Source organism: Pezoporus occidentalis, unplaced genomic scaffold (genome assembly GCF_034315485.1).
Source record: "Pezoporus occidentalis ecotype Australia unplaced genomic scaffold, CSIRO_AGI_Poc_V1 ctg11, whole genome shotgun sequence".
Taxonomy (NCBI): domain Eukaryota; kingdom Metazoa; phylum Chordata; class Aves; order Psittaciformes; family Psittacidae; genus Pezoporus; species Pezoporus occidentalis.
Genome location: NW_026912886.1, coordinates 3,433,794 through 3,459,768, shown reverse-complemented (window position 1 = coordinate 3,459,768; position 25,975 = coordinate 3,433,794). Strand labels below are relative to the sequence as shown.

Genomic DNA, 25,975 nt, shown 5'->3' with positions numbered 1-25,975 from the left:
CTGAAATATTTCCCATGGAAGAATGTTTTATCTACAAAGGCAACTCAACCAGGTTACCTTTTTCCTTTTTTTCTCCATCCTTTTAAATAGAGCAACAGATCTCCAAACTCCAAGGGATTACACAGCACAGCAACCATCACAACAACAACAACAAAAAAGATTTGATTGCAACACATCTGTCTAAAAAATAAAATACAGTATCAATCCAATTTTATTTTGCCTGAGAAATCTATTGCTTCTTTGACTATTAATTTTATCACTTTGCAAATTCTTCTTTTCTACAGTCTATCATTATCAGTTCAAGATCCACTTCATCAATGAAATCCCAGGCAAGCATTTAGAGCCAACTTTTACCATGTCTCTGACAGGCACTAAGGAGGATGCTAAAAGCTTGCCCATCACACTGTAAGTATTGATATTACACATCACTATGCAAGTGAGAAAGAAGGTGCCAATTTATTACACTCTCACATATGTAAATTGCTATGTGTGAAATGGTTTAGTACAGGTAAGTGAAGGTGAACTGGAAATTGTCTTCTCTTCACCCATGTTCCCTAAAAATCACAAACTTTTATAATGTTCATACTGGCTTTGCACGAAAAATCTCTATAAACCAAATTTAGTAATCTTGGAAGTTTCCCTGAATGCTAAGTATCCTGTCCACTTATGTCTGGTCCACCTCATGGGTAACAGAGGGAGATCTAATAAACTAAAACACAAATAAATAAGCAGCTGTAATTAAGGTAAATAATTTTGGATATTTCTTATGATAGACACCATATGCATTAACAGAAGCGAAGGCAACAGAGTGGGTCAGAATTTGCTCTAGCAGACAAAAGATACAACGTAGATGCTATTATGGGACACCTTGTCTTTTGTTGTCAGAAACCCCAACTGCTTCACCAGCTGTTCAGGCTTCTCCAGCTGTTCACTTCTTTTTCAGCATGTTGCCATATTTTGCCACTTTATGCACCTGGAGGAAGAGTATCCTAGAGACAGTAAGGGTCCCTTTTGGAGAAGGAGGAGGAAACATAGTTCCTTCTTTGGTTTTAAAGAGAAGAGCAAACTAATTGTTTGGGTTTTTTTTTCACTTTAACCATAATAATTAAGACAGCATTATTCTGGTTTTGTTTTCTGCAGAGCTGAAAGTATAAATGGGAATAAAACCTACTCTTTTCTCATCACCCTGGACACTGATATTGGTGAGGTAATAATGATCAAGTTAAAATGGGAAGGAACTGCAGTTTGGGAAAATCTCTGGGACACAGTTCAAACCATAATGACATGGACAAAAGGCACCCGTCAACCAGGCCTTATAGTGAAGACAATAAAAGTGAAAGCAGGGGAAACACAGCAAAAGTAAGTGTACTGAAAGTACAATTTGAAATAACACCACAGATATTTGGCACACAGGTTATTTTCATTCAAATGCAAGCATCCAAGTCCCAGCACTCTTCACCAATGGTGAATTTATCCATGTACAATAACTGACTTTGCCCCCTCCTATCAGACTGCATGATTTTCAAGTGAATTAAATAATTACTTTGGGTTTAGGTCAGAAATTAATAGTAGGAAATGTTCAGGCTCACCATCTGAGTTTAAGGCACAGTAGCCTTGAGTGGTGGTTTTGTTGATACATGGGAATAGAAGATGGAGGAGTCAGCATACATATCCAAGGAAGAATTTTAACAAGTTCTGCAATGCAATTTTTCCACACAATTAATTACAATAACTGATAACAATTTGTGACTTATTTTCAGAATGTGATTATCTCGCTCCATAAGGAACATATGACATTTCAAAGAAACAAGATACTTTGTAAGATAAATATTGGCTCCAACATTAATGTGATGAAAAATTTGAATTCCTACTTACAAAAAATATGCTAAATCTTAATTATTTGACTTTCAGTATGTAATTAATAGAGAAACTCAGCATCTCCATTCTTGAAAGTTTTCACTAAAATATCAAATCTAGAACTACACAGTTATCTCATTATTCATTGAAGTTAAGGGTTCAAAATTCCCTTATTTTTACTTCATCCATACAAGAGCCAGTCCAGTGTCTGATAGCTGATAAGGAGTTACTACACCGTGGAGGCTGTGTAAGAGGTTCCTGAAATGATACATTGTGGAAGCAAAGCTTCAGCTACAGACATTTTGAAATTCCTGTGGTGGGTGAGCAGAATGTGAGCAGTCCTCGAAAACAAGAAGACTGTACATACTTGTACATATCATACTTTCACTGGCATTTGACACCAATTTTTGCACTCTGGTTGTTCTTTTTTAAATAGTGTGAATTCAGTGATGTGACTTTTGGTAGCTGATCTCTGAAGTAGCACTAGAAATGAGCTTTCTGAAGAAAAAAATATGAATGCAAACAAGTTAGTGTCTTGTTTGGGTTTTTTTTGGGGGGGGGGGTAGGGTGTGAGGGTGTGTGGGGAGGGTGTGTGGTAGTGTTCGTTTTTCCTTTTTCCCCTGCTGATTGCTTTGAAACTGTATCACCAAGTCTGAGTGGCTCTGTTCTCTACGTACAGCAACGCTAATAACATTTTTGCTTATTCACTCAAAGAAATTTCTGCCAGAAGACAGAATAACAAGAATTGTAATGATTTCCACTGCTTTAATCCTTGGAGAATTTTAACTGAGCAGTTTAATTAAGGTTAATGAGAAAAGCATGTCTTACCTTGTAACTGTGGCTCAGGCTTGGAAGGGGATTTTTTTCCTTGCTATAGTCTCTTTCTTACCAGCACCAGTTATTACTACTGAAGACTTTCTGTGGAACAATACTTATTGGCAGAGATGCATCTCCTTGATACTGAAAAAAAAAGGCAAATCAAACAATTGAAAGAGACATTCTTGTAAGACAATCTGTGTGTGGTGAGAGGCAGAGAAAGGATCACATTTTACTGGATTTTGTCCCCATGGAATTGTATTTTGTAGGTATTTTCTTAACGCAGCACTTGGCACATGCTCCTGCAATCAAAAGCTACTTCTTAAAAGTGATGATCCCAAATCAGTACTGACCTAGCTGCTAGAGCAAATTATAGCGTAGTATACAGCACAAATCAGAGAGCTCTTTAACTACACATTTTTGTACCTTGGGAATGAAGGCTGTGGAAAGATTATGTCAGGTATACTCATTTTTCTAACCAGATAGCTCCTGTGCAATACAGCTGTGTCAATAACCTGGCACAAGCCAATTACTGCTGATGTACTATGTAAGAAATCCTAAGAAATAGGTATCTGAGAGGCGGGTAGTTGTTATACTAACAAAAATGATGCTAGTATCTTGAGGTACCTAATGCTCCTTACAAGTTTTTTTTGCTGCAAGCATAAATGGGAGTTTGTGTCGAGATTTTAATGGATTATGATAATCCTCTGGGGTTTGTTCTGTGCAATCATGTCATGGTTATGGAAATGATGTGTTACTGTTGAAATACTGTATTAATGCTTGATGGGGAAATGAAAGATTATTAGGTGATTCTAGAAGGAAGGGTAAAGGACATTTAAGGAAAAGTATTTTCTTCAAAGAGAAGAGCCTGTAGATTTTGATGTTCTTGGAAAGACCAAACATAATGGATCAAAGAAACAGGAAGTTTGCAAATCCAATACTGAAAAATGGTAATAAACACAAGATGTGTTTTGAGCTGTTTGGTCCTTTTCTCAAGCATTTGAACAAACTGTTGACTTTTATCTCCACATACCTTTACCTCACAACAGTTGCAGAATTTATATGAATGATAACTTTTCCTTTGTTAGATTATCTAATGAGAAACACTTAGGCACAACATAAGGGCATAAAAAGTAGTTAATAAAAGACAATTATGAGCAATAAAATACCAGATTCTAACATATTTGAGTTCCATATATAGAAAAAATTTCTGTAGCATATGGAGTTGCTGGTGGGTTTAGCATCCTACATAACAAAATTTTAATGACCTCAGCTAAATACCAGTCTCCAGCTAAGGGCTAGCAGGCCAAGTAGTGCAACCCTGGTAGTAAGAGTTGAAACAATGGCCATCGAGAATACAAAGACAAAAGTGCGGGTATGTGATGGAGAATAGCATGCCGTGTATGACACCACAAAGAGACAGAGGGATAATACACTCAGTTGCCTGCCCCTTTTACTCACCTACTATTTGGTAGCCAGATACATCTCTTTCCTCACAAGCCCGTGAAAACAGACACCTTCCTGTAAAAGACAAGATAAAGTCAGATTCAGTGTATCTAGAGAGCACACTTTTATAAAGATAGTAGCCTTAAAAAGTAACTTTATGCTTACGTGCTGTGTTTTCTTTCTAGAGCGACGTTTTGTTCTCAAAGCATTGACAACCTTCACCTTTATCCAGCACAAGAGAAAACATTCGTGAGATGTGAAGATCGCTTTCAGGGGCAAAACAGAAAATGAGTAAGAACACAAAAATCAACAACTTGCCAAGATACATTCAAAATAATACACATCTAGCAAAATGTTTTAAAAAGATGCAGCTACATTACATTTAAATATCCTGATAGTTTCAGAGGTGGTGAAGAAAATATACTAAAACTTTAGATTTTGTGATGCAATAGTAAGCTGAAATAGTGCTTTGTCCATCTAGGAGCCTGCTCTCAAAGAGATCAATGAGTGATTTCAAGACAACTCTCAATTTTAAATTGTTTAAAGTTTTAGAGAAACAGCCGCTCACTAGGAATAGAAGAATTGCTCTTGGAAAGAATCATCTCGATAAGCTTTTGGAAAACTGTATTTTGTTCAATTTAAGGGAAAAAAAGCCTCATTTCCCATTAAATACTTTGAAACATTAATAGCTACTACTGTCAGTTAAAACTTTCTTGTATTATTTCCTCATGAAGGGGAAATTCGTTAATTCATAGAAGGAAATATTCCCAAATAGATAAAATTGTTAACAAAGAGTTTGAGCTTTTTACTTTATAAAATTCCAAAACTAAAATGCATCTCAACATACAGAATGCTTGAGGTATTGTTCATAACCATATGACCCTAAAAATGCTTTGTTGTTTAACCATTTTAAAGTACTGATTTAAATTACTAGTAATTGAATTATTTTATTGATGCTTATTATACTACACACAATTCTAGCACAACTAAGTTAACTTTTGCTTTAAAATCATACTTTCATGAGCAGGTAATGCCTGGAGATTTTTAGATTTTAAATTACTGTTTAGCAGATTTTTAGTATTATTTGGAACTACATGAATAAATGAAAATGGTAAAACCCTCAAACATCTTCAGTCATGATCTTATAAATTCAGACATACAATTCCCTTGTTTCTTATGTCAGAATAGAAACTTCATAAACATTATTGTCTCAGATTATTTTTATGGTTAGTGCATACTGAAATGTTTGTATGTCAGAGTATTTAATTTGTCACTTCGTAATGCTAGGCACAAGATTCATTAAAAAATATGTTTCTACAGCTCTGTGCTCTGAATGTAACTTGTTTTGAATGTTCTCTAAATGGTAAAATATGTGCGAGATCGTTCTCAGGCCTGGGGCAAGCATATTTTCCATTCCAAGATATTGTGGGAAATCTGAATCAAAATATATCGATGTTCTCAATGCAAGTGAGATTTATTTAAAAAGCACAACAAATGAACAAGTTGAGCAGAGCGAGCAATCCTGCAAACAACAAACAGTGATCAAATGATGAATGCATCTTTGCCAGCTGTTCAGAATACTAGCTTTTAACTTCTGAAAGCTGTTCTCAGTAATTACTATTCCTGAACCAAAAACGCTGACCAAATACAATGGGAACTGAAGATACTTACTTTCCAAATGAGAATGGCTGTCCTTACAGAGGTATATGTTTCAGAAGCTAACCTAATATTTAAGATGGTCACTTGGAGTAGATTCTTGATTAGGAGAGATATTTATAGATTTTGATACAAATTCCATATAAAAGAACCTGTAGGTCTGCACTGAAAGTTTCTGCTTTAAAAGATTTTGCTCAAGAAAAAAAAAAAAGTGTTTTTTTTTCTTAAATACAGAAAGCATTTCTACCTTGTCAAAAATTAAAATGTGATTAATTCAAAGCTTCAGGTTGGTACCCCGATTTCCTGACACAATTATTACAGCTCTGTACAATGTTCTGTGCTTACATATAAACTGATCACTTAAATACAGTAGCTGAAAGTCCAATCAGGAGTGCGCGCAGAAAGAGAACATTTCAGCAACACCATATGCTATAATCCACTGGAGACACTTAATTGTTAGACACCCAGTGACAGCAGTTTCAGGTGCATAAATTTAAAATGGACTGCGTCCTGAAGAATGACAGAGAAGGAACAAACAATGATGTGGCCGGTTTAGTGTTGAAAGCACAACGAAAAACGAGACTGAAAAGCATGCACGTGGCTAACTCAAATTATGCATCTCCCTACACTGTTTCTAGAATTCAGTTTTTGCTTTTAGAAGAAGCTAGATCTGCCACTCTTACTTCTCATGTTACAGGTTGGGTTGTTTATAAAAGATATGTCTATTTATAGAACTGAAACACCGCCACGTGAATTTTATCTATGCCATTCATTAAGCTATGAACTCTGCAAGCTTTCAGAACCACATCCTACCCTGCTCTTCAATGGGCTTTGTCAGAAGATCCTGAAAGATGACAGAGCAAGAGACAAAGGCTAGAAAGAACTGGACTGTGCTCCTCCAGTGCAGAAAAAAATGTTAGTGCTTCACTATACCTGAAAGAAAAAGAGCACAAGAGTTGGCAAGACAGCTTTTAATGAGATTTGTATAATGTAAAACATTCAAAGAGCCTTTCGAGTCATGCTTTTCCTCTAGTTACACATCCTAACACACTTAACATTTTAGACATTAAATTGGCATTTCTTTCACCTTAGTATCTCTTCTGTGGTGAAAAGGCTGATAAAGGGATCTAAACTTCAGGAGAAGCAAGCTTGCAAGCACTAGATCAGGAAAAGCAGGTGAAAAAAAAAAGAGGTATCTACAGGGTGCTGAAACTCAGGGAATGGGATACTGCAGTTTGAGGGCTTCTGAAGATTTTGAGGTGGGGGGGAGGCTGGGTGAGAAGAATTGTTCTCCAGTTCAACTGACTGGTATATCCCCAAATAAAGCAACTTGAAAACTTCCAGAAATCAAATAGGAAAATTAAAAGACCATTCCGTGTTTGATCTCTTGCAGATATGAAGATATTCTGATATCTTCTGTAGAAATATGTCCAAATAAATCCTGTCCCTGTGTTTTGACAGCCATTACACTGACTTCTGATATAAAAATTAAATAAAGCCCAAGTTGTTGCATAGTCAATCTTACAATGCCTGCACGTAAGACTGTAGTTACATGTACAATTGCAAGTGCCTATAGTGATGCCTTAATTTGTGCTCATTGGAATTGCTCCTGTGCCACTCCAAACAACTGAGTTGAGACCTTGAAAGCCATCAGGAACCTGCTCCTGTCAGAGCAAGCACAGCTTAGAATGACACAATGAACGCTGTTCTTTGCATCACCTCTCTGTCATAAAGGACTTCCATATTCAGAAGTAAAAATTCCTTCTTACGTTTTTGTGTGCTTTTCCCAAATACTGGAACATTAAAGGCAAGCTGTATCAGTGAGTCACTGACAGAGTCAGTTTCATAGCTTAAGAGGAGTTTGATGCCCTTCTCACACCCACACCATTCTGACTATACATGCTTCTACATCAAAGGTGAATGTATATATTTAATAACTAAAGCATTAAGAAATACAACAGGAATAAACAAATAGCTACAACTAGTAATTTTTCTAACTAATATTTGACCTAATAATCACAGCTATTTATGTACACCTTTATTTCCCCAAACACATTTTAAGATAGACACAAAATGCATATTTTAGATGTCTGGGCATTATTTCTACCCCTCTGGTTTGCGTTCCTAGATAGAAATGTAACTGTAACCACCACCGAACCTATTACGCACCTATGATGCTGATTTGCAGAAGGGCTCTGCTCCAACTGGTTTTCTTCTAATACCTTTGCCCCTGACAGTGCTATCTAGCTACAAGGGGAAGCACTTTGATATAAAAAAAAACAGCCATGGGAAAAAATCAGAAGGTACTGTGAGGAAGGAACTCTGCATGTGCTTTGATTACATCAAAGTGTATGCTGCTCAGTTAGGGAAACAGATGTCTAAGGAGGCCATTCTCAACAAACAGCCCTAAGAATGAGCCTAGCTGGCAGGACTTGACTTTAAAAAGCAGCCTTATTCATGAAATCAACAACACACCCAACAAACAGAGACCCAGCTTACCAGTTTTAAAGCACTTTGCAAAAAGCTAATTCACTTCTAAAAGTGTTACCCATCAGTTGTGCATTCAGAGCATTATGTGTTTACTCCAGTATTCCTCTGCAAAAACATCTATTTATTTCAGAAGCTATCATTCAGTAGTAACGCAGCCAGGCCTGAATACCTCACTAGTGACCAGTTTCCATTTTGAAGGTAAAAACAGAGAAAGCTTTTGTTCTGCAATCATACAAGTAACTGAAAGGTAATTTTACGGCTTTTCCTTAAAAAGGTTACACAAAACCATCCACTCCTACATATTAAATTTGGGAGGTGCACTTGGATATTGTAAAGACTATCCAGTTACTTTTTGGCATGACAGCCCCTTTCCATGAAAAACCAAAACTTAAATAGAGATAGAATCTGTATTCCTTTTTGATTTCAGGGTTCAGAAAGTAAATGGATCTTCAGAAGATGATTTCATCAAGTCTATTTATTAATGCATTTCAAGTTTCAAAAAACCTTACATATCTTTGCACAATACTTTATTTTTTGCATTTTTAGTAAAAATTTCCAAAGTGAACAAAAAAGATACTGTATAAAACACAGTGGACATGAAATTGACAGTAGTATTCCATTTCATCGTCTTGAACTTTCTTTCGGTTTTACCACATCTTGACTTGCAGTGGAGAGTTCAGTGCACATTTCTGTTTTCAGAAAACATTTAACTTAGACTGAAACTAAAATACGGCAGCATTTGTCTGCCAAAATCCTACCACAGGATAACATTACAGGCAAAAAATTTACATGTTCCAAAGTCTACCACACTCAAGAAGTTACTAAGAACTCTTGCTGAATAAAAGTCACCATTTTAGAAATGCAAACCCACTTCCAATCTTTGCACAGTCTTAAAACATAGGTATTTAAAATGACTTAAAAGCAACTACACACACTTCTAACTAGTTAAGATCATTTAGAATTATTTATATAGTCTATTGGACTTGGGGTTTCATGTACAAAATTTGTCTCTAAACCATGTACAAAAAGCTGTATTTTGAAAAAGTTACCACATACTGTACAAGTTTACAAGGAAGAGATCCCATTATATTCTGTAACATTTTTGGCCTTGCTGGCTTGCGTCACATTATGAGAATGATTGTGTAAACCTTATACTCTTAAAAAAAACAAAACAAAACAAAAACAAACAAAGGAAGCCTGTCCAACCCTTAGTAAATTCTCTCCTAAGCAAAGCCAGGAAAATTATAGCCATTTGCATCTCTAATTAGCTTGGTGCTTTTGGAAAACAAGCAATAAATATATCACAAGCTTAAACACTTTGTAATGCCCCCTTTCATCTCCTGCATAGCAGTAAGCACCTTAAGACACCTTTTGTTTCCTCTTTCAAAAATGCCAATTATTTACATTCGTCATAAAAACTTTGGAATGGGACATTGTGCTGTTGAACTTCACTACTGGTATAAAACTGTGGAAAAACTGGTAGTCCTAACTACAGTTTGAACGCTGCCACAGTAGCTGGGCAGTAGTAGCTCTAGTGGTTATCGATCAACGGTATCATGCTGAAGTGTTATTCAAATATCTGATAAATTAAAAAAGACAAAACCTACAGCCTTTCTTTCTTTCCACATCCCTCAGAACATGAACTTAATTGTACTGTAAGAACAGCCCAAATAAATCGGTTGCAATTTTTAGAACAAGCTGAATAACAGGTAGGATTTTCTACTGAAGCATGGAAATATTTCATCAAACTATTCATTATTTAACTGAATCAGACAAAATGAGAATATTTATGCTGAGCTACAAGAAATTAGACACCTCTATAAAACATTTTTGAAACATTCTGGTATTTGCAGAGTTTGCAGAACACCTGGTATATCTCTAAAAGACCATTCAATCTTGTATGCTATGTCTTAGCAGCTGTTTGACAAAGATGAAATGAGTGCTTGAAACAACTTTGATCATGATAAAAAGTTTGATTTGATTCCAAATTGCTGCGTAAAGCATCACAGGATCCTTGACCATTACACACCATAATCCTCTGTTATCCTGAGTATGTCAATTAAACAGTAATTTCTTCATTAATAGCGGAAAAGTTTTATAATACAAAGAAAACATCCATATTGCAATTCTCTTGTTTACAATTGCACACAAGTACGGGTGTACGTTAGAAATACATGTCTGCATATAACAATGTATATACATTGACAAGTAATGTCTCCAGTGCTGAGGTGGTCTAGCTTCCTAGTCTTGTCTGGCAGTTGAAAAATAGAACTTTGTTTTCCAAATTCTTGAGTAAAAGTTTTCCTACAGCCATATTTGCCTGCAAGTGAAGAAAATGCAGCAATGAAGAGCACAGAAGGGGGAAAGAACCACGATACTCTAGGACTTTGTGCCACTAAATTAAAAATATGCAAGAAAACCACTTTTCTTCTTTTTGAGCTGGAAGATTCTCTCATTAAAAATTAACCATTTCCACTTGTTTTGAGGGCATATCATGCTTTTTTTTTTCCTCTTCTATTTTTGAGAGTTAAGACTGGGGACAATGACTTATTAGGTTTTCTTTGGAGTGAGTTTTCCCATTGTAGGCACTAGGAAGAACCAAGGCAAAAAGCTGCAGTCAACGTCTCATATGTCCCATCTGGTAACTCTCTCGGGGCCTTTGCCGCTGTGGTGGCTGAGTGGTCTGGGGTGGTCTCCTCCTTTTTAAAGTGCCTATTCCAAAGAAAGATGCACATTATTAAAATGAATTTAAAAGAAATGAATTTCTAGAAAAGTTGCCATACAGATTACAATTTCTGAAAGGCTCCAGATTCAGACCTGCAAGGTTTTAAATAGATTATTAACTGCACGGAGGATTTACAGAATACATTTTATTATCTCAACAGCAGTTTCTTAAACAGGCTGATTCTTAAAAAATATAGCATGGAATAGTAAATAAAAGGAACTGTGATGCGGAAAACATCTTCAAAGCTTTCCTTTGATATGCATATTATGTATAAGAGAATATGGCCCAAGTTATTTCAGTGGCATGAATTTTATTTCATTTTGAAACTAACGTGAATTAGTTTCACACTGGCCAGACTAACAACTGTAAGTTGGGACACTTGAAACTTCCCTTCAGAACAAAACAGTTGAGGATAAAACGTTACTCTAAATTTAATAACTTTACGTACTCACCTGGAAGTGGTTTATGAGGAGGCAACTTTGGATTACTGCTTGGAGTATGAACGCTGCATATCTTAATGAAACCAGCCATTAACATGATCAAGGCAATTCCCATAAGCAACACTGCCCACCAATATGCCTGAAAACATGAAAAAATTATTTGGGGTTGGTGGGCTGGCAGACATGCATAAGAAACAACAGTCATGAAATATGGCTTTCCTTTGCCTTCTAAAAGTCATCAAAAAGCTGTTCTGAAACATCACTTAAAATACGACCACAGCATTTTAAAGAAAAACAGCCCCAAAATTCTTACACGGGAAAAAGAAAATCCAAAATACTTCAGATCCATTCTATTATCAAATGAGTATTTCATTACAACAGAGCTATATAAGCCTAAAATCAATTAACAGCTTACACAGAATTGACTATGCAGCTCTATAATGGTGTTTTATTGTAGCTCTCCTCCCAGCCTATTATTAGGAAAGGGTCATCTAAAGTGTAATAAAAATAAGAAATGCTTGAGATCAATAAATTTAGTTCCTAAAAAGAAATCAGAGCATTCAAATATGAAGACTTAAAACCAGGAAAACCCAAGTAAATTGAAAATGTGAACATTAACACCAAAACAGTGAAGTGAACAGAGGTATTAACACAAAATATTTGCTTTGTTACTTGTTTCCATTCCCTTCAATCTACCAAATATTTGCCACACTCAAGGTGTTTATAGAAAAAAAAAAACAGTGAGACAAAGACTGATTATACTTTGAAGAATTCACAGAATGGTTTAGGTTGGAAGGGACCTTAAAGCTCATTCAGTTCCAACCCCCTGCCACTGGCAGGGACACCTTCCAACCTGGCCTTGAACACTGCCAGGGATGGGCAAACTTCAGAGATGGGACATTCAGGATGCTGAAGTACTGTATATACACAGCAACACTTCCCAATCAAGAAAATTTTACATTAGACTAGTAAGATAAAAAAAAAAAACCAAACTTACCACAATCCATTCTGCAATATTTTCATACAGCTCTGGATTAAAAATTGCTTTCTTTAATCTAGCTAGAGGGCCATCAGCATCTACTAGCCGACACCTCATAAAAACATCACAATAGCCTTTAAAATCATTACAAGGAGATCCAGGTTGCAAAGTAATAGTTTTACGACCGAAGTGTCTCTCCCACTGGTTAGAGCCTGTACTTGCACACGTAGCTGGGTCCACTGAAAAGTAAATATAAAGTAGATTAATCAATTTAAAAACTGTATAAATACTCTGGTGTTCAATCATTCAAAATGCTTTTGAAAAAAGTTAAGTTTCTACTAATCTGTAGAACAACAAAATACACTATTTATCTTCTAGAAAATACAATGCAGTATGTATCTGAAACTAAGTATGAACAGAACTGCAGTATGCTCTCATGAATGAATGAGATACAAACACCCCAAGAAGATTTCAGATACCTACTGCTATGTTTAAACATACAATTCAGACAAATCTTACTTTTTCTCATGCAGCAGACATGACACAATTCTCTATCGTCCTTGCCATCTGAACTAGCACATGTACATTCCTCCAAGCCATGCTTCTCACAGATAGAGCCAGCACATTGCTGTTTGAGACAAAAGCAAGAGAACACAAAAATCAACTCCACTTCTAAGCACACTGACATTAGAAAAGATATTAATTTTTAATAGCTGAAAGTATAATCATAGGTCTAAAGGTGCTTATCAGTAATAATAACAGCTTGAATTTCGTCTGAAGTTTATAAACACAAAACCCTACAGTCAATCAACTGCAGTGTTTAGGCTTGCTTGGCAATTTTTTTTTATTTTTTTTTCCACACTGTACCCTCTTTTAGGGCCTCAGAGCAAAACTCTCCCAGCACTGCAATTCACCCTGAGACATGATTCATCAAAACTCTGCTCAGGAAAAATAATCAAAAGCATGTCTTTGAAATACCTTATCTCAGAAAATAATGAAATTAATGACAGGAAAGAGTCTGTGTTTAATCCCACTGTGGGACGACCCTTCAGCTACAAAAATTAGAAAAAAAACCTCCAGGGTGTTTATATTCTTGTTTCAAAATCAAGGAACTATATGGACAATTCCTCAGCCTTTAAAATGACTCTAAATTAGCTGAAGAATTATTACAAGCAGTACCACTTGATTAAAAGCCTGGACTGCAGAAAACAGAATTACAGCAATGCAAGTTACAGCTCTGTAACCTGTTTCTGCTTCCAGGTAAACACAGATCAATTTATAAGACGCTTCTCATCAATATTTTATGGCAACTGCCATGGCCTCTTTAACCCAGGAAACTAATGGCAGTTCAGAGTAATTCTATATGCTTGCACATCTGTATTACATACACATGGGTAGAGGAACTGTGTATTTTCATTAAACCAAATTCAACAAGTTTTCATAGTATATTTCATTTTCTAAGGCAAGAAAATTACTTGACCATGACTGAAGAAAAATGAAAAGATGGAACTAGGAAATAAACCACTTTCATACTCCAATTTGTACAAACGCTTTAAGCGGAACTTTCTCAAAGAGTAAATCTAGCTTGGTATTTGTTACCTGTTCTTAGTATTTGGTGTGTGCCTCTTTGACTGGAACCAATAAATCAAACATTTTTATTAGAAAGGGGATTAATCTTAAACACTTCTCCAGTAAGTACTGAAACCGTATCACTTCATAATACAGCGCCTTGCAATATAAATGGATGATAAAAAGTCCATACCCCGTTTATGCAAACTTGTGTGTTCCTGTTGCAATCTGTGAAGTTTGGTTTAGGATCAGATGCTGGACAGAGAGCACTGACACCATTACACATTCCTTCCTTTGCGCAGTCAGAATCATTTCGACACTTATCAGTCCTCAGTTTGAAATTACACTGTGCAGTACAGCAGGGCCCTTGGCTAGGACTAGAAATAAATAAATAAAAAACACTGGATGTAAAGAAAAACCGTGAACTATTCCAGAAGAACTCTTGATCCTGACACATACACAAAGTCAGCATTTTTCCGATTTGTACTAAGTAAAATGTGAATTGAAATTATTTTTTTTCCACCCCTTAAGGTAACAAAAGGTTACCGCTCCCCTTGTAGCAACCATTTAAACTATTTACATTATGTTAGAAAAACAGCACAAGCACATTTTAAATTAAATATATAGAAAATAACAGCATTTCAGAGTTTGTTTATAAAATGTGAAGTTAGCAAGTTGACAAAATTAATTCAAGGAACAACTGATGAGTTTGATGGTATCAGTTTCAGTGTGATAGAGATTTATCTGTCACCAATTAACATCCATAATATTTTTTTCCCACTTTTTGCAGGCACACCACTTACTGTTTAAATAAACAAGAAAAGGGAAGGAGACAGGTCAGGTCTTCTATCAGAAATAATAGAAATTTGCAAGGGGGAGGGAGGAGAAGACACGCAAAATTATTATAACTGTGAATTCACAGGATATGGTCCTTCTACTGTGTGTATACTGTCAAATAGCAGTACACACTACTTTTACTCCCACTTCCAGGGTGACAAAGATCATTTTAGGGCAGGAGAGATGAATTAGAACAGAACTATGTTTTATCAAAAAGTTGAGCTGGCTTACACCTCATCTTTGGCTGAGTCTAACCAGATGTTAGACAGAGAGGCATAAAAGCTCACGCTTTACATGTAGAAAAAAAAAATCCCCTTTTTCAGATGAGGTAAGCATTTCAAGTATATCTTAAGTGATGGAACTGAAAGACAGAAGTTGATTTACTTCACTGTTAGTCTTACGATCTTTAAAAGTTCCTCTTCTAAATCACTGTGTACACAACACTGCCAAGATAAAGGCGACTTAAAAACACAGATTGATTTCATTTATAAAACAAGGCTTTAAAAAAAATAAAACCCAACCAACTGTATCTTTCAGTCATCTTCCAGTTAGGCAATGCTGTAGAAATTGCATTAGGATAGGATCCAATTTCATATCTTCCATTATCATTGGGGCAATTAATGCTTTCCTGTACATATTGTAAGAACAGCATTCTGGGCACATCTTTCTGAATCATCCAGCTTTTGCAAGAGGCATGACCCACTTCCAATAAAGGAAACAGAAACTCAACACATCTGTGTGCACTCAGCCCTGTGATATCTTACACTGCTACAATTCAGTGCTGTACTACCTTTCAAAAAGCTAGAGAACAGTCATCTAACAGACAGCAAGCTACAAAGAGCACCAAGAATGGCACAGCGTAATTGTGCTTACAAACTTCTCACTGTATAAGGCATTTTAAACACTATAAATACTTCAGGAATAATACAAGTACACAGATTCAATTTCTAAAATACCAATTACAGCTACCAATAAATTCCCCAAATTAAATTGTACTGTAACAGACATGCACAATACCTGCAGTATTTGCCTGGCTTTAACTTGCATTTTTTATCCTCTGGTTGGTTTGCATCGTAACAGCATTCATCTTTACACTGGTCGCTGTATCCACAATCACACTGTTCTCCTTGTTCAACCAGTCCATTACCACAGATGGGTTGACCAGACTCTGAAAAATGCCAGTATATTTATGTACAAAGCAGTACAAAGAATATGCAAATAGACTTACAAATGTTTACATTGACTCACAACAGCATCCAGCTACTCATGACTGAAAATGCCTGGTCAAGATGGACTTTGGACTAGGGCTCAAGTCAACCTGCATTATTTGACATCCAGCTTAGTCATTCCTACAATTCACAGAATTTTAAGTCTCTGAGTAACAGGTTTCTCCTGCTAACAGTGGGAGTTTCTTGTGTAGATAGGAAATCAACAGTGATACAAGAAAGCTTTCTGCTAAGCCTCCAACAGAGCAACGTCCTTTTTTCTACTCCCTTTAAGAGTCTGAGGTCTTTAGGGCAAAAGCTGATGGCACTGGGAGTAGAAGTACAACTTCTACTCCAAAGCCTAAACCTATTTCTGCACAATCTCATGAAATCTGTGAGAGCTCATACATGACAGATGCCAGAAAGAAAATATTTAAAAAAAAGAAAATAAAGGTTTTGCAGGAATTTAAATATTATTCCTATATTTTAATTTGTGCTCCTTACAATTTGTCCTTTCACTGGGCATGACTGAAAACAGTCTGGTCCTGCTTTCTTTACTCTCTCCCACCAGGCATTTACAAAGACACATAGGAGCCCACCTTCGCCTCCCCAGCCTTCTTTTCTCCTCACTAAACAGTCTCAGCTCTCTCAGACTCTCCTCGTATGTCAGATGCTCCAATCCCTTAATAACCTTTTGCTGGATGCATTCCAGTATGCCCATGTCTTTCCTGAACTAGGGAGACCAGAATACAACACAGTAGTCCAGATCGCAAATTCAATTCTTAACTTACAGTCTTTCAATAAACTAAATTAAAAAAGGAACTTGGAGCAAGTCCAGAGGAGGCCACGAGGATATCAGGAGGCTGGAGCCATTCCTGTACAAACACAGGCTGAGAAAGTTGTGGCTCTTCAGCCTGGGGAAGAGAAGGCTGTGTGGAGACCTCAAAGCAGCCTTCCAGTATCTGAAGCTGGCTTCCAAGAATGCCAGAGAGGGACTATTCGTCAAGGACAGTACTGATTGTATGAAATTTCTGATTAAGCATTATAGTAATAGCTTAGCCCTTCTGCTTTCAGGATAACTAAATACATACCAACAAAGCAATTATTTCTCTTTTTCTCAAGAACTTGGCTGATATTTCGAATGCTACAGATAGAGAACTTGTTGTTGTTAAGTTTGTCCCCAGATGTAGCTCTCGCATACATGATATAATTGCCATTTTCTTTCTGTCCCAAGTTCTTGGACTCTCCTGGAGTGCATTCCATTCCAGAATCATGCTGCAAGACAAATACTTTAAAACTATTTCTATCAAGACAGGTTCTTGTATTTTTTGCTATGATTTCATAGATGCGTGAAAGTAATCTTATTTAGTAATATTAACACAGAATAAAAGGTTCGTAAACCACCATAATCTTATACCCTAAGGTTTCTTGGAATACAAGAACTATGCAAAAAAACATTGTGCTTTCACATATTTCCCTGCATCAAATACAACTTAGAGTAAAATTAGAAGAACCATCTTCCAGGCTGATCCAAAAGACATTTAATTCAGTTAAATGGGACTGGTTTTCTGTTTCATGTGTTCGTATTTTTAGTTATTCTTGGGAGGCTTGTTCCCACTCACAGCAGTGATATTAGGGATTTTCTCAGGGCATATGAAGAAAGCATTCACATGTGAACATCTGTTTTCGAAAAACTCATGTAATTCCTGTCGTATCTTGATTTCATTTTATTCAAACAGTAGAAAACCTAAATACCTTAGTTTAAAGATAAGAATTCCAAACCGGAAAACTTTGTTCTTATCTCCAGCAAAACCAAAATCCTCATGAGTTCAGCTTGCCACAAAGAAATCATGGCCCAAATGACTGGGAAACAACTTTGCTCAAAAATATTGTTCTTGGTATCTTAATCCTCTCTACAATTTTCACAGGTAAACTTGTAAGTATAAATAATTGAACATATAAGAGGCAGTTCCATCTTCACTTGTTGAATGAAGTACCCTATTAACCAATTTTGTATTGATTCTCTCTCCTCTCTAGGATAAACTAAAATGCATTGAAGTGTTTTATGTGTGTGACTGTAGTCTTTCATCAAAAACAGGGGAAGTTTTTAGCAAATAATACTGTAGTCCCTTTATAAGAGATCTGAGCTAGTAGAAATAAACAATTCACAAAAAGCACTGTTGCACCAGTGTTGTCAAATACTCATAAAAGTGGGTTAGTTTGGCAATGTGCTTTGTTTGTATGCAATGTGCATGCAATATGCACATGCAGTCTTGATCATGTTCTCCTTGTTTATAAGGAAGTAAAAACTCCATTCACAAATCATGCACTTAAAAATGGCTGCAGATCAGTTAACAGATCAATAGCAATACTCACAGGTGAACCAAAGTTATGCCCAACCTCATGAGCAAATGTAATGTGAGAAACCTTGGGAGGAACATGAGAGCCATAGTTCTGAACAGTGATGATTCCAGTGTTCAAAGACTTCTTCTTACCATCTGAATATAGTTTGCTCTTTTCACATATTCCACCAGAGCTCCCTGCATTTAGACAGAGGTTCGTCATTTAATAAAAGTACTACTGTGTTACATTTCTAGTGACATTTAGAACAAGAAACAGCTTGCCTCCTCAGTGGATGTTTACAGACCAAGAGTTCTTCTGTATAATTAATACTAACCCAACTTACAAAATAGATTGGATTTATCCACACTAATGCTCTCAGCAGTGAATGGCTACATTCACACAGTTAGCTGTTTTAGAATAACTATTAAGTAAGAGCTATTTGGGTGTTTCACTGCAGAGACAAGCCCCGATTTCATCATACCTGTAGAACAAGACTAGCAGGGTGCAATGTCCAATACAGGTAGCCTCAATCTACATCCCATTTGGATTTCACCAAGTAAAAAAAAACCCCACAGTAAAATCACAGGAGATCTTTTCTCACAGCAATAGCATTTCTACAGAATGTCATTGGTCACTCATGCCTTTCAAATAAAAAGTCATCCACAATACCACCTTTGTCTAATGGAAGAAATATGTTTTTCTTTACTGTTCATGTCTTGTTCATAGAAAGACAGCCAGACTAATTGAAGTTACACATGATATGCTGTTTATATTTAAAAAGAAATATAGAAAACAAACCATAACCAAAATTGTTAAATTTGGTTATCACATTTTTGTCCATTTGCTGTTAATTTAAATGAGTTTTTACTTGTCTTCTTTGTACCTATCTACAATACTTTCTCTTAGCTCTGAAGGTTTAGATATAATTACCTGAAGGGGCTCCAACCCAAGCCAGACCAAGGACTCCATCATCAAAATCCCGGTCTGTAAACACATAGGCCAAGCAATAATCATCATGATTCTGTTCCGAGTTCAGTTCCAGAAACTTTTCCACACCAATGTTAGGAAATCTGAAGGGATTGGAAGAGTCCTTCTCATCTACAGTTGTGTTAATCTAGAAGTAAATTAAAACAAGCTGTAAGACATGATTCATTTTCACTTGACTCATAAATACCAGCTAAGAGGCTTACAATCATCAATACCTTGTTATGTTAAATAAAGATGTTGCTAAAGACTCATATGCCTTAACTTGCTACCCAGTATTTGGAAAAACAAGTTCTACAATAGAGAGAGCATTTGTGTAGTAAATCCACACCCTATTTCTTTCTTCCTTTCCATCAGTACCCAGTTTATGTTTATGCTTTTAAATCACCATTTTTAGATGGAGCTTTCCACCTATATAGGCATTATCTATTTTAGTACCTTGCATGAAGAGCAACAGTTATTTGACACAGTCAACACTGCTGAAATATAACAAGTTGATTCCTATAAAAACTGAGTACAGATTCATAACCATTACCAGATTTTTGACAATAAACACTAAAACCAGACCAATAAATGGGTTAGGGAGCCATTTACTACAGACACCTGTTTTACAAAATTACTACTAATAAATGGTGACAAGTGAACAGGACTTCTGAACAATACAGGCTCCAAGCAGTATCAATGAAGCTACAAGTATTTCCAAAACAACTTACTCTTATTCGTTTCACCATGAAGCTGATGTTACGAATTCCTGAGAAATCTGTTGACTGATAAATTGTGTCAATCGCTTTAACGTGGCTGGATATCTGTCAAAAACACAGAAGCATGACAGTTCAAAGATCTATGCCCTACACTATAGGTAATCTTCAGTAGCAGCAATCACAAAGCCTATACTTTACATATAAGATGTTGTGCCATATGAACTCTATCAGGACTTTTTAATCAAATGCTGATGGAAATAAATTACTACATAACCTATTATCTACATTATCACCGTGCCAGGTAACAGCAAAGCATTTTGCCCTTTTTTTTTTTTCCCTTTTATTTTTTACCATGTAATTCTACCTTTTGTGATACTCACTCAATTCATTGCTATGATAAGACAGCATGGTAGTTAAAATTCTATTCAAAGCATTGCATTTCTTTTTTCTCAAAAAAGCAACTTGTTACAGCATGATTATTTTATTCCTGGTAGAACACAAATGTGAAAAAAATTATCATTTCCCTTTTCCAGCACCACAAAAATGCTAACTCATTGAAAACCTGATTCTGAAGGTGACTTCAGAGCTTTGGAAAATGTTACTCAAACTGATTGAACAGTGTGCTGAATAAATAGTAGGAGTCAGATTTGCAAGTGGCACTGAAGCTTCAGACTTCAAGAGATGTGTATTAACCTGCTAGTAACAGTTTTAGAAAATGATAAGCAAAAAACCAAACCCTTTTTCTAGTTAATAATATACTGACAAATGAGAAGCATCTGCCTTTAGTGACCACTGCTTTTATGACCTTCCACTGCACCAGCCACTACAGGAACGCATCACGGTGTCATTAGCTCACAGTGTTTTGAACTGAAATTCCAAAAGGAAGGCTATGCAAGCGTTAACACAGATGCTCGGCAGGCTGTCAAACAGACAGAACTCTTCAGGAAGTATCATTTTTTTGAGTAAGAACTGAGAAAAGTCACACTGCAAGTCTCACTCAGAGGTGCCAAACAAAACACAGCTGCCATTATTAAAAGGAAATACAAGTGCCTGTGTAGGAAACACAAGTGTCTGTGATTTTTGTCACAGACACACACCATCTTTTTAGTGACAAAAAAAAGCTATAATGTCAGGATCACTAACAAATGAAACAAGACATTCTAAAGTAAATAAGCAATACATGCAATTTAAACTATACTTATCAGAAATACACAAATATAGTAAAAGCAAATAATTTAAGAGATTGGAAATACCTGTGCAATTACGGCTTCCCTTGTTCCATAATGTTTGTAGAACAAATGATCAGTCTGAATATACAGCTGACATGTATTTTTTTCAGCCTGAGTGGCACGCTTTTTTCTTAAAAGCTGTGGACCATCGTTCTTAGGCTCTTCAAAAGGTTTCTACATATACACAGGAAATAAATCTATTTAATTTCATAGATCTACATGCTGCACTAGATTACCTAAGAACAGCAATGGATTTTTCTAAACAGACTCCACTAATCCAAACAGATTTTAATTCTTTAAGCCACAAATTTCACGAATCTTGAATTACGTAGGTTATAGCCAGTTTTCAAGTACAACATTTAGTAAGTCAGTCAAACCCTTCTGTGCATGTCATTTTGTAATATAAAAGGCAGTCAACGTGAAATAGGTTTTTTTCATGCATATGATCTTTGGAGTTTTCCTTTTTCATAATCCTCTTCGCATATCAGAAAAAACACACTGCTGCGGGACTTAAATGCACCCTCCCTAACACAAGTTATTTCACATTGTAGTTACCTTAGTTGGCAACTTCAGCAAACACAAACATTTAAGCACTTCAGCAAGAAACAAATGGTAAATGAAGTAATGTGAATTTAAAATAATGCTGGTGAGAACAGTATCTGTTAACACATTTGCCTCAAGGTATTCATAGGTTGATGGCCCACCCCCACCACGAAGTTTTAGAAGTAAATTTTTGGGAAAGCACGTTATTGTTATTAACACCCAGTTGTGTAATACTGTTGATAATTTAGGAGTCATAATGTAAAACTTTAAGTTGTTGATGCTATTTAACAAGACATACTGCTGGTTTAGTTGGCGTATACTTAAGTAATACCACAAAATGATGCCAAAACTTGGAACAGTTTGGAACATAGCAAGAGAAACTCAACTTACTGTGTTATTACTGTACCTTAAAAGGGGGAATCTAGTTTTATGACAAGTAGTGCAAACCTGAAGCCAGAAAACCTGCAGGACTCAAACACAGACCACCTACCTCTTATTACTGGCAATCTGTAGTGTGTGGTAACCCCTTCAATCTTTCAATATTGCTACTAAAACCCTCTCACTCATATGACTTCGTTTACCACTAAAACCACTCAGATATTAAAAGTGTGCTACATTAACATAACTTGAAAACTTGAAAGTTATTACTCTTTAAGGACCAATATATTAGAGATCAAAGGATCTTGAAACTCTCCTTCTCAACTGCAATAAAGTAGATTCCTCATCTCAGGCTGGATTTCTACATCCATCTGAAGTTCCAATTGTTGAAAAATTTGAGATGATGTAGGATTAAGACTATGAGCTAGCACATCTATGCTATAGAAGCAATGAGAAAAGGAATTCGGAAAAATACGTTAATAAGAAACCTCTAGCAATAACTGAAGTACCTCACAATGCTGAGGGATGATGACTGACCAAAAGTAGAAGAGACAACATACAAGAAATAGAAAGTTATTACGCTAATTTCTAATCAACATAATCTGTTAGTCTATATTGTACCTCTGTTATTGGTTCTTCTATACCAGTCATCTGGTACTTCTGCATTCTTTCAAATACTGAATGATCTGCACAGCCTCCTTGTGGTCCATATTTATGTGGATATTCTAAAAAGAGGAAGGCCAGGTTGAATTTTCAAATTCCAAGTACAAGCAAAACATGGCTGTATCACTCCAACTCACTCAGGACGTACCCAATATTGCTCATGTGGTTTGAGGGAAACATTCTATTATTCAAGCTTTATGCTGCTGTTTTTCATTAAACATTTCTACCAAGATACATTCTTAGTTTTACAAACAGAACTGACTATTGCTTCTTAACATTGTTTTCTTATAGAAAGCAAAAGAAAATATGAGCAGCATCATCTAGCATAAGAGCTATTACTTATACAGATGTACCAATGAACTTGAGCTAACAGCAGCCTTAAAAAAGTGAACTCACAATAGAAAACTATTACAGATCAAGTATATTACAGACTGCTCAGATAAGAGAAAGGTTCTCTTTATTCTACATGGCAAACTAAAACTAAGAAACCTTGCTAATATTCCTAGAGGATACTAGTGCTTTACTCATCTTCCATAGAATTTTTGAAAAAATTTTATATTATGCAACTTAACAACCAATCACAAGAACAGAAACTCTGATGATCCTTGGCCTCAAACTCAATTCTACAATTCTAGAATCACGAGTTTGCTCTCAATGTGACTGACAAGATAAAATGTACAATTTCCATTATGGAAAGTAAACAGTACAATTAAGGATAAGAGATCAGTGTGTGCATGCATATATTCGTGTGCATGTGTGTATGCATGAGTATAATTTTAAAGCTTACAGAACTACAGACTACAAAATTTACAGATGTATTTAGAACTTAGAGTAAAGTAAAACAAGACTCCATGCTGGAGATTCAAACTGGCTCAGTGAGAATATCATACAATTGGCTGCTTACCCTCATTCTTTCAGTGCTTGTTAATGCAGCTCTCATTACCTATATAATGTGTTTTAGACACATATGGTTAGGTTTTGACTGTTAGTACTTATTGGAGATTTATAAGCAACCCATACTTGCAGAAGCTTCCTCTGGAGATAAGAAGTACTGAAGGTAAGAGCTTTTGCCCCTTCAGCTTCTCTGCAGACTGGATCCCATTATAAACTGGTGTCCCAGTAAGAGGTAAATGAAGTACAGATTATGGGAGCCACATATGCAAACACTTAAGGAATTAGTTTCTGTACGGCAAACCACAGTTTTACCATCACGTCAAGGGGGTGCAGCTTTTGTCAGAAATGTGTAAACTATACCAAGATTTGTTGTTTTGGGGGAGTTGGTGGTGGGTTGGTTTTCAGTTGTTTTTTGTTGTTGCGGTTTGCCAAACGCACCCCCCCCCCCCTTTGTATGAAAGTGCGAGCATCCAGAATCACAGAGCAAATAGGACATACAGACCAGAGTAGATTTATAAAGGCTAAGACCTGGCACCAAGGACCTGATGCCTGCATTATATGCATTTTAAGGGACTTTACCTTGGACTTGCTCTGGTCTGGGTCTGTGAAATCAAAGCCTTTTAGCAGCTGGAACAGAGCCTCGCACCCTTAAGAGTATGTACTCTGTTACAATTTCGTCTGACAGTATGCTTAGCCCTAGCACGGTGCCAGAAGAATAAAGAGAGAAAGGGGGAAAAAAAACCCCTCTTACTGGCAGCTACCTCACCCAATTTGGTTAGCAGTGTAGTGGAACACTGGCTCTGCTATAGCCAATTTTAAACAAAAAGTACCACTCACTGTTGAAGTCATCTGTACTTTTTGGGATCCTGTTTACTATCTGTAGATGGGAGTGAATAGCAACGCATTACAGATATGACGCTTCATCTCCATTTTTATTCCCCATCATAGTATTAAATGAAAAAAAGTACCTACTGTATTTAACTTAGCTAAAATTCTCATTACCCACTACCAATGTCACATCAGCAACCACTTATCTCTGCAACAAAAGGATATTAGACAAGGGTGGGAATAATGGACCATTCTGCCTCACCATAAGCACCCTTCATCTACATGAAACTTCGAAGCAACTCCTGCAGGTGGTAACTGCAGGAATCCACAGAAATTAAATGGAAACATGGCTGCACAGCGTATTTTACACTAGCACAAAATACCATTTTCTGCTATCACCACTTCTATTCATGTCATAATGCGGCATTATGACAATTGACAGAGCAGTACTAGAAATAAGTGTTCTCAGTGCATTACACAAAACAAGCAGTCTTTCCTCTGTATTTTGTTTCCCCAAAGATGTTAGGAAATCCCTTAATACATTTTTAATACTGACTTCCTGCAATTCAAACACATATTTCTCACTTAAAAAGTAATAATCTAGTAAGAAACATGTTAAGTCAGTTAAAAGTAAAAAGAACATGAAACAGTCTGCAGCAGCTATTGCCATGGTTTAGCATGCATTGGAAAAGGCAAATTCCCCAGGGACAGATTTGAATACACTCTGCTAACCACAGGAGGCAGGTAATATAGAATAGTTCACTTGCAACCATGTCTAGCCTACAAAGTTGCATACAAAGCTTTCTTTTGATAAATGCTGCATTACCTCAAACCATGAAGGCACTGTTCCCTCCTCATGTTTTCAGACTTCCTATTTCCATCACCCCCTTCTGCAGTTCCAGTTTTAAATATCTGGAGCTAATCAGGAATTACATGGTGTCAGATGACTTGGGCAATTTTGACCCACATCACAGAAATCTGGTCCATGTTCTTGTGATGCTTTTAAATGCTTTGAGAGGAACAGCCTTCTGCCAGCTTTCTGAAATCAACAGCTTCTCAGTCTATCCCTACCACAACCCTGTGAATTGATCCAGAGAACACACGTGCCTTTACCATTAAATGACAGCTTACAGTGAATGCAGAGTTGAGAAAAAAAACTGGAAGCCTACTTTCCATCAGATCTCTAAAAGAAGATTTTAATGACAGGATCAATGCTCTAACTAGAGAAAAATCCTCAAGCAAAACAAACGCTTTATTTTTCTTTTCCCATATTGTCCCATTTCCCAATTTCAATTACTGAACATCCTGACAAAATGTTAAAACTGTGAACAACGTTAACAATAACAAACCTAACCCCTCCTGCCTCAATCCTGACATTTCAGATTTTGACAG

General features: G+C 36.3%; 2 protein-coding genes across 3 annotated transcripts in view; one reads left to right on the top strand and one right to left on the bottom strand.

The window, feature by feature from the left end:
• LIPC (lipase C, hepatic type) overlaps window positions 1-5,438 on the top strand; it is a 53,707-nt gene extending 48,269 nt beyond the window's left edge. The window contains exons 7-9 of the mRNA XM_062627391.1: window positions 285-405; window positions 1,141-1,359; window positions 4,305-5,438. Coding sequence (XP_062483375.1) covers window positions 285-405; window positions 1,141-1,359; window positions 4,305-4,410 — 446 coding nt within the window. The 3' untranslated portion in view covers window positions 4,411-5,438. The remainder of the gene's footprint in view (window positions 1-284; window positions 406-1,140; window positions 1,360-4,304) is intronic.
• Window positions 5,439-8,722: 3,284 nt separating this feature from the next.
• ADAM10 (ADAM metallopeptidase domain 10) overlaps window positions 8,723-25,975 on the bottom strand; it is a 42,527-nt gene continuing 25,274 nt past the window's right edge. For both annotated transcript variants that reach the window (XM_062627374.1, XM_062627377.1), the window contains 12 exons: window positions 22,820-22,923; window positions 21,302-21,451; window positions 20,061-20,153; window positions 19,294-19,477; window positions 18,397-18,560; window positions 17,112-17,295; window positions 15,833-15,983; window positions 14,172-14,355; window positions 12,929-13,037; window positions 12,428-12,648; window positions 11,443-11,569; window positions 8,723-10,977 (listed from right to left, as the gene is read on the bottom strand). In XM_062627374.1, coding sequence (XP_062483358.1) covers window positions 10,883-10,977; window positions 11,443-11,569; window positions 12,428-12,648; window positions 12,929-13,037; window positions 14,172-14,355; window positions 15,833-15,983; window positions 17,112-17,295; window positions 18,397-18,560; window positions 19,294-19,477; window positions 20,061-20,153; window positions 21,302-21,451; window positions 22,820-22,923 — 1,766 coding nt within the window. In that variant the 3' untranslated portion in view covers window positions 8,723-10,882. The remainder of the gene's footprint in view (window positions 10,978-11,442; window positions 11,570-12,427; window positions 12,649-12,928; window positions 13,038-14,171; window positions 14,356-15,832; window positions 15,984-17,111; window positions 17,296-18,396; window positions 18,561-19,293; window positions 19,478-20,060; window positions 20,154-21,301; window positions 21,452-22,819; window positions 22,924-25,975) is intronic.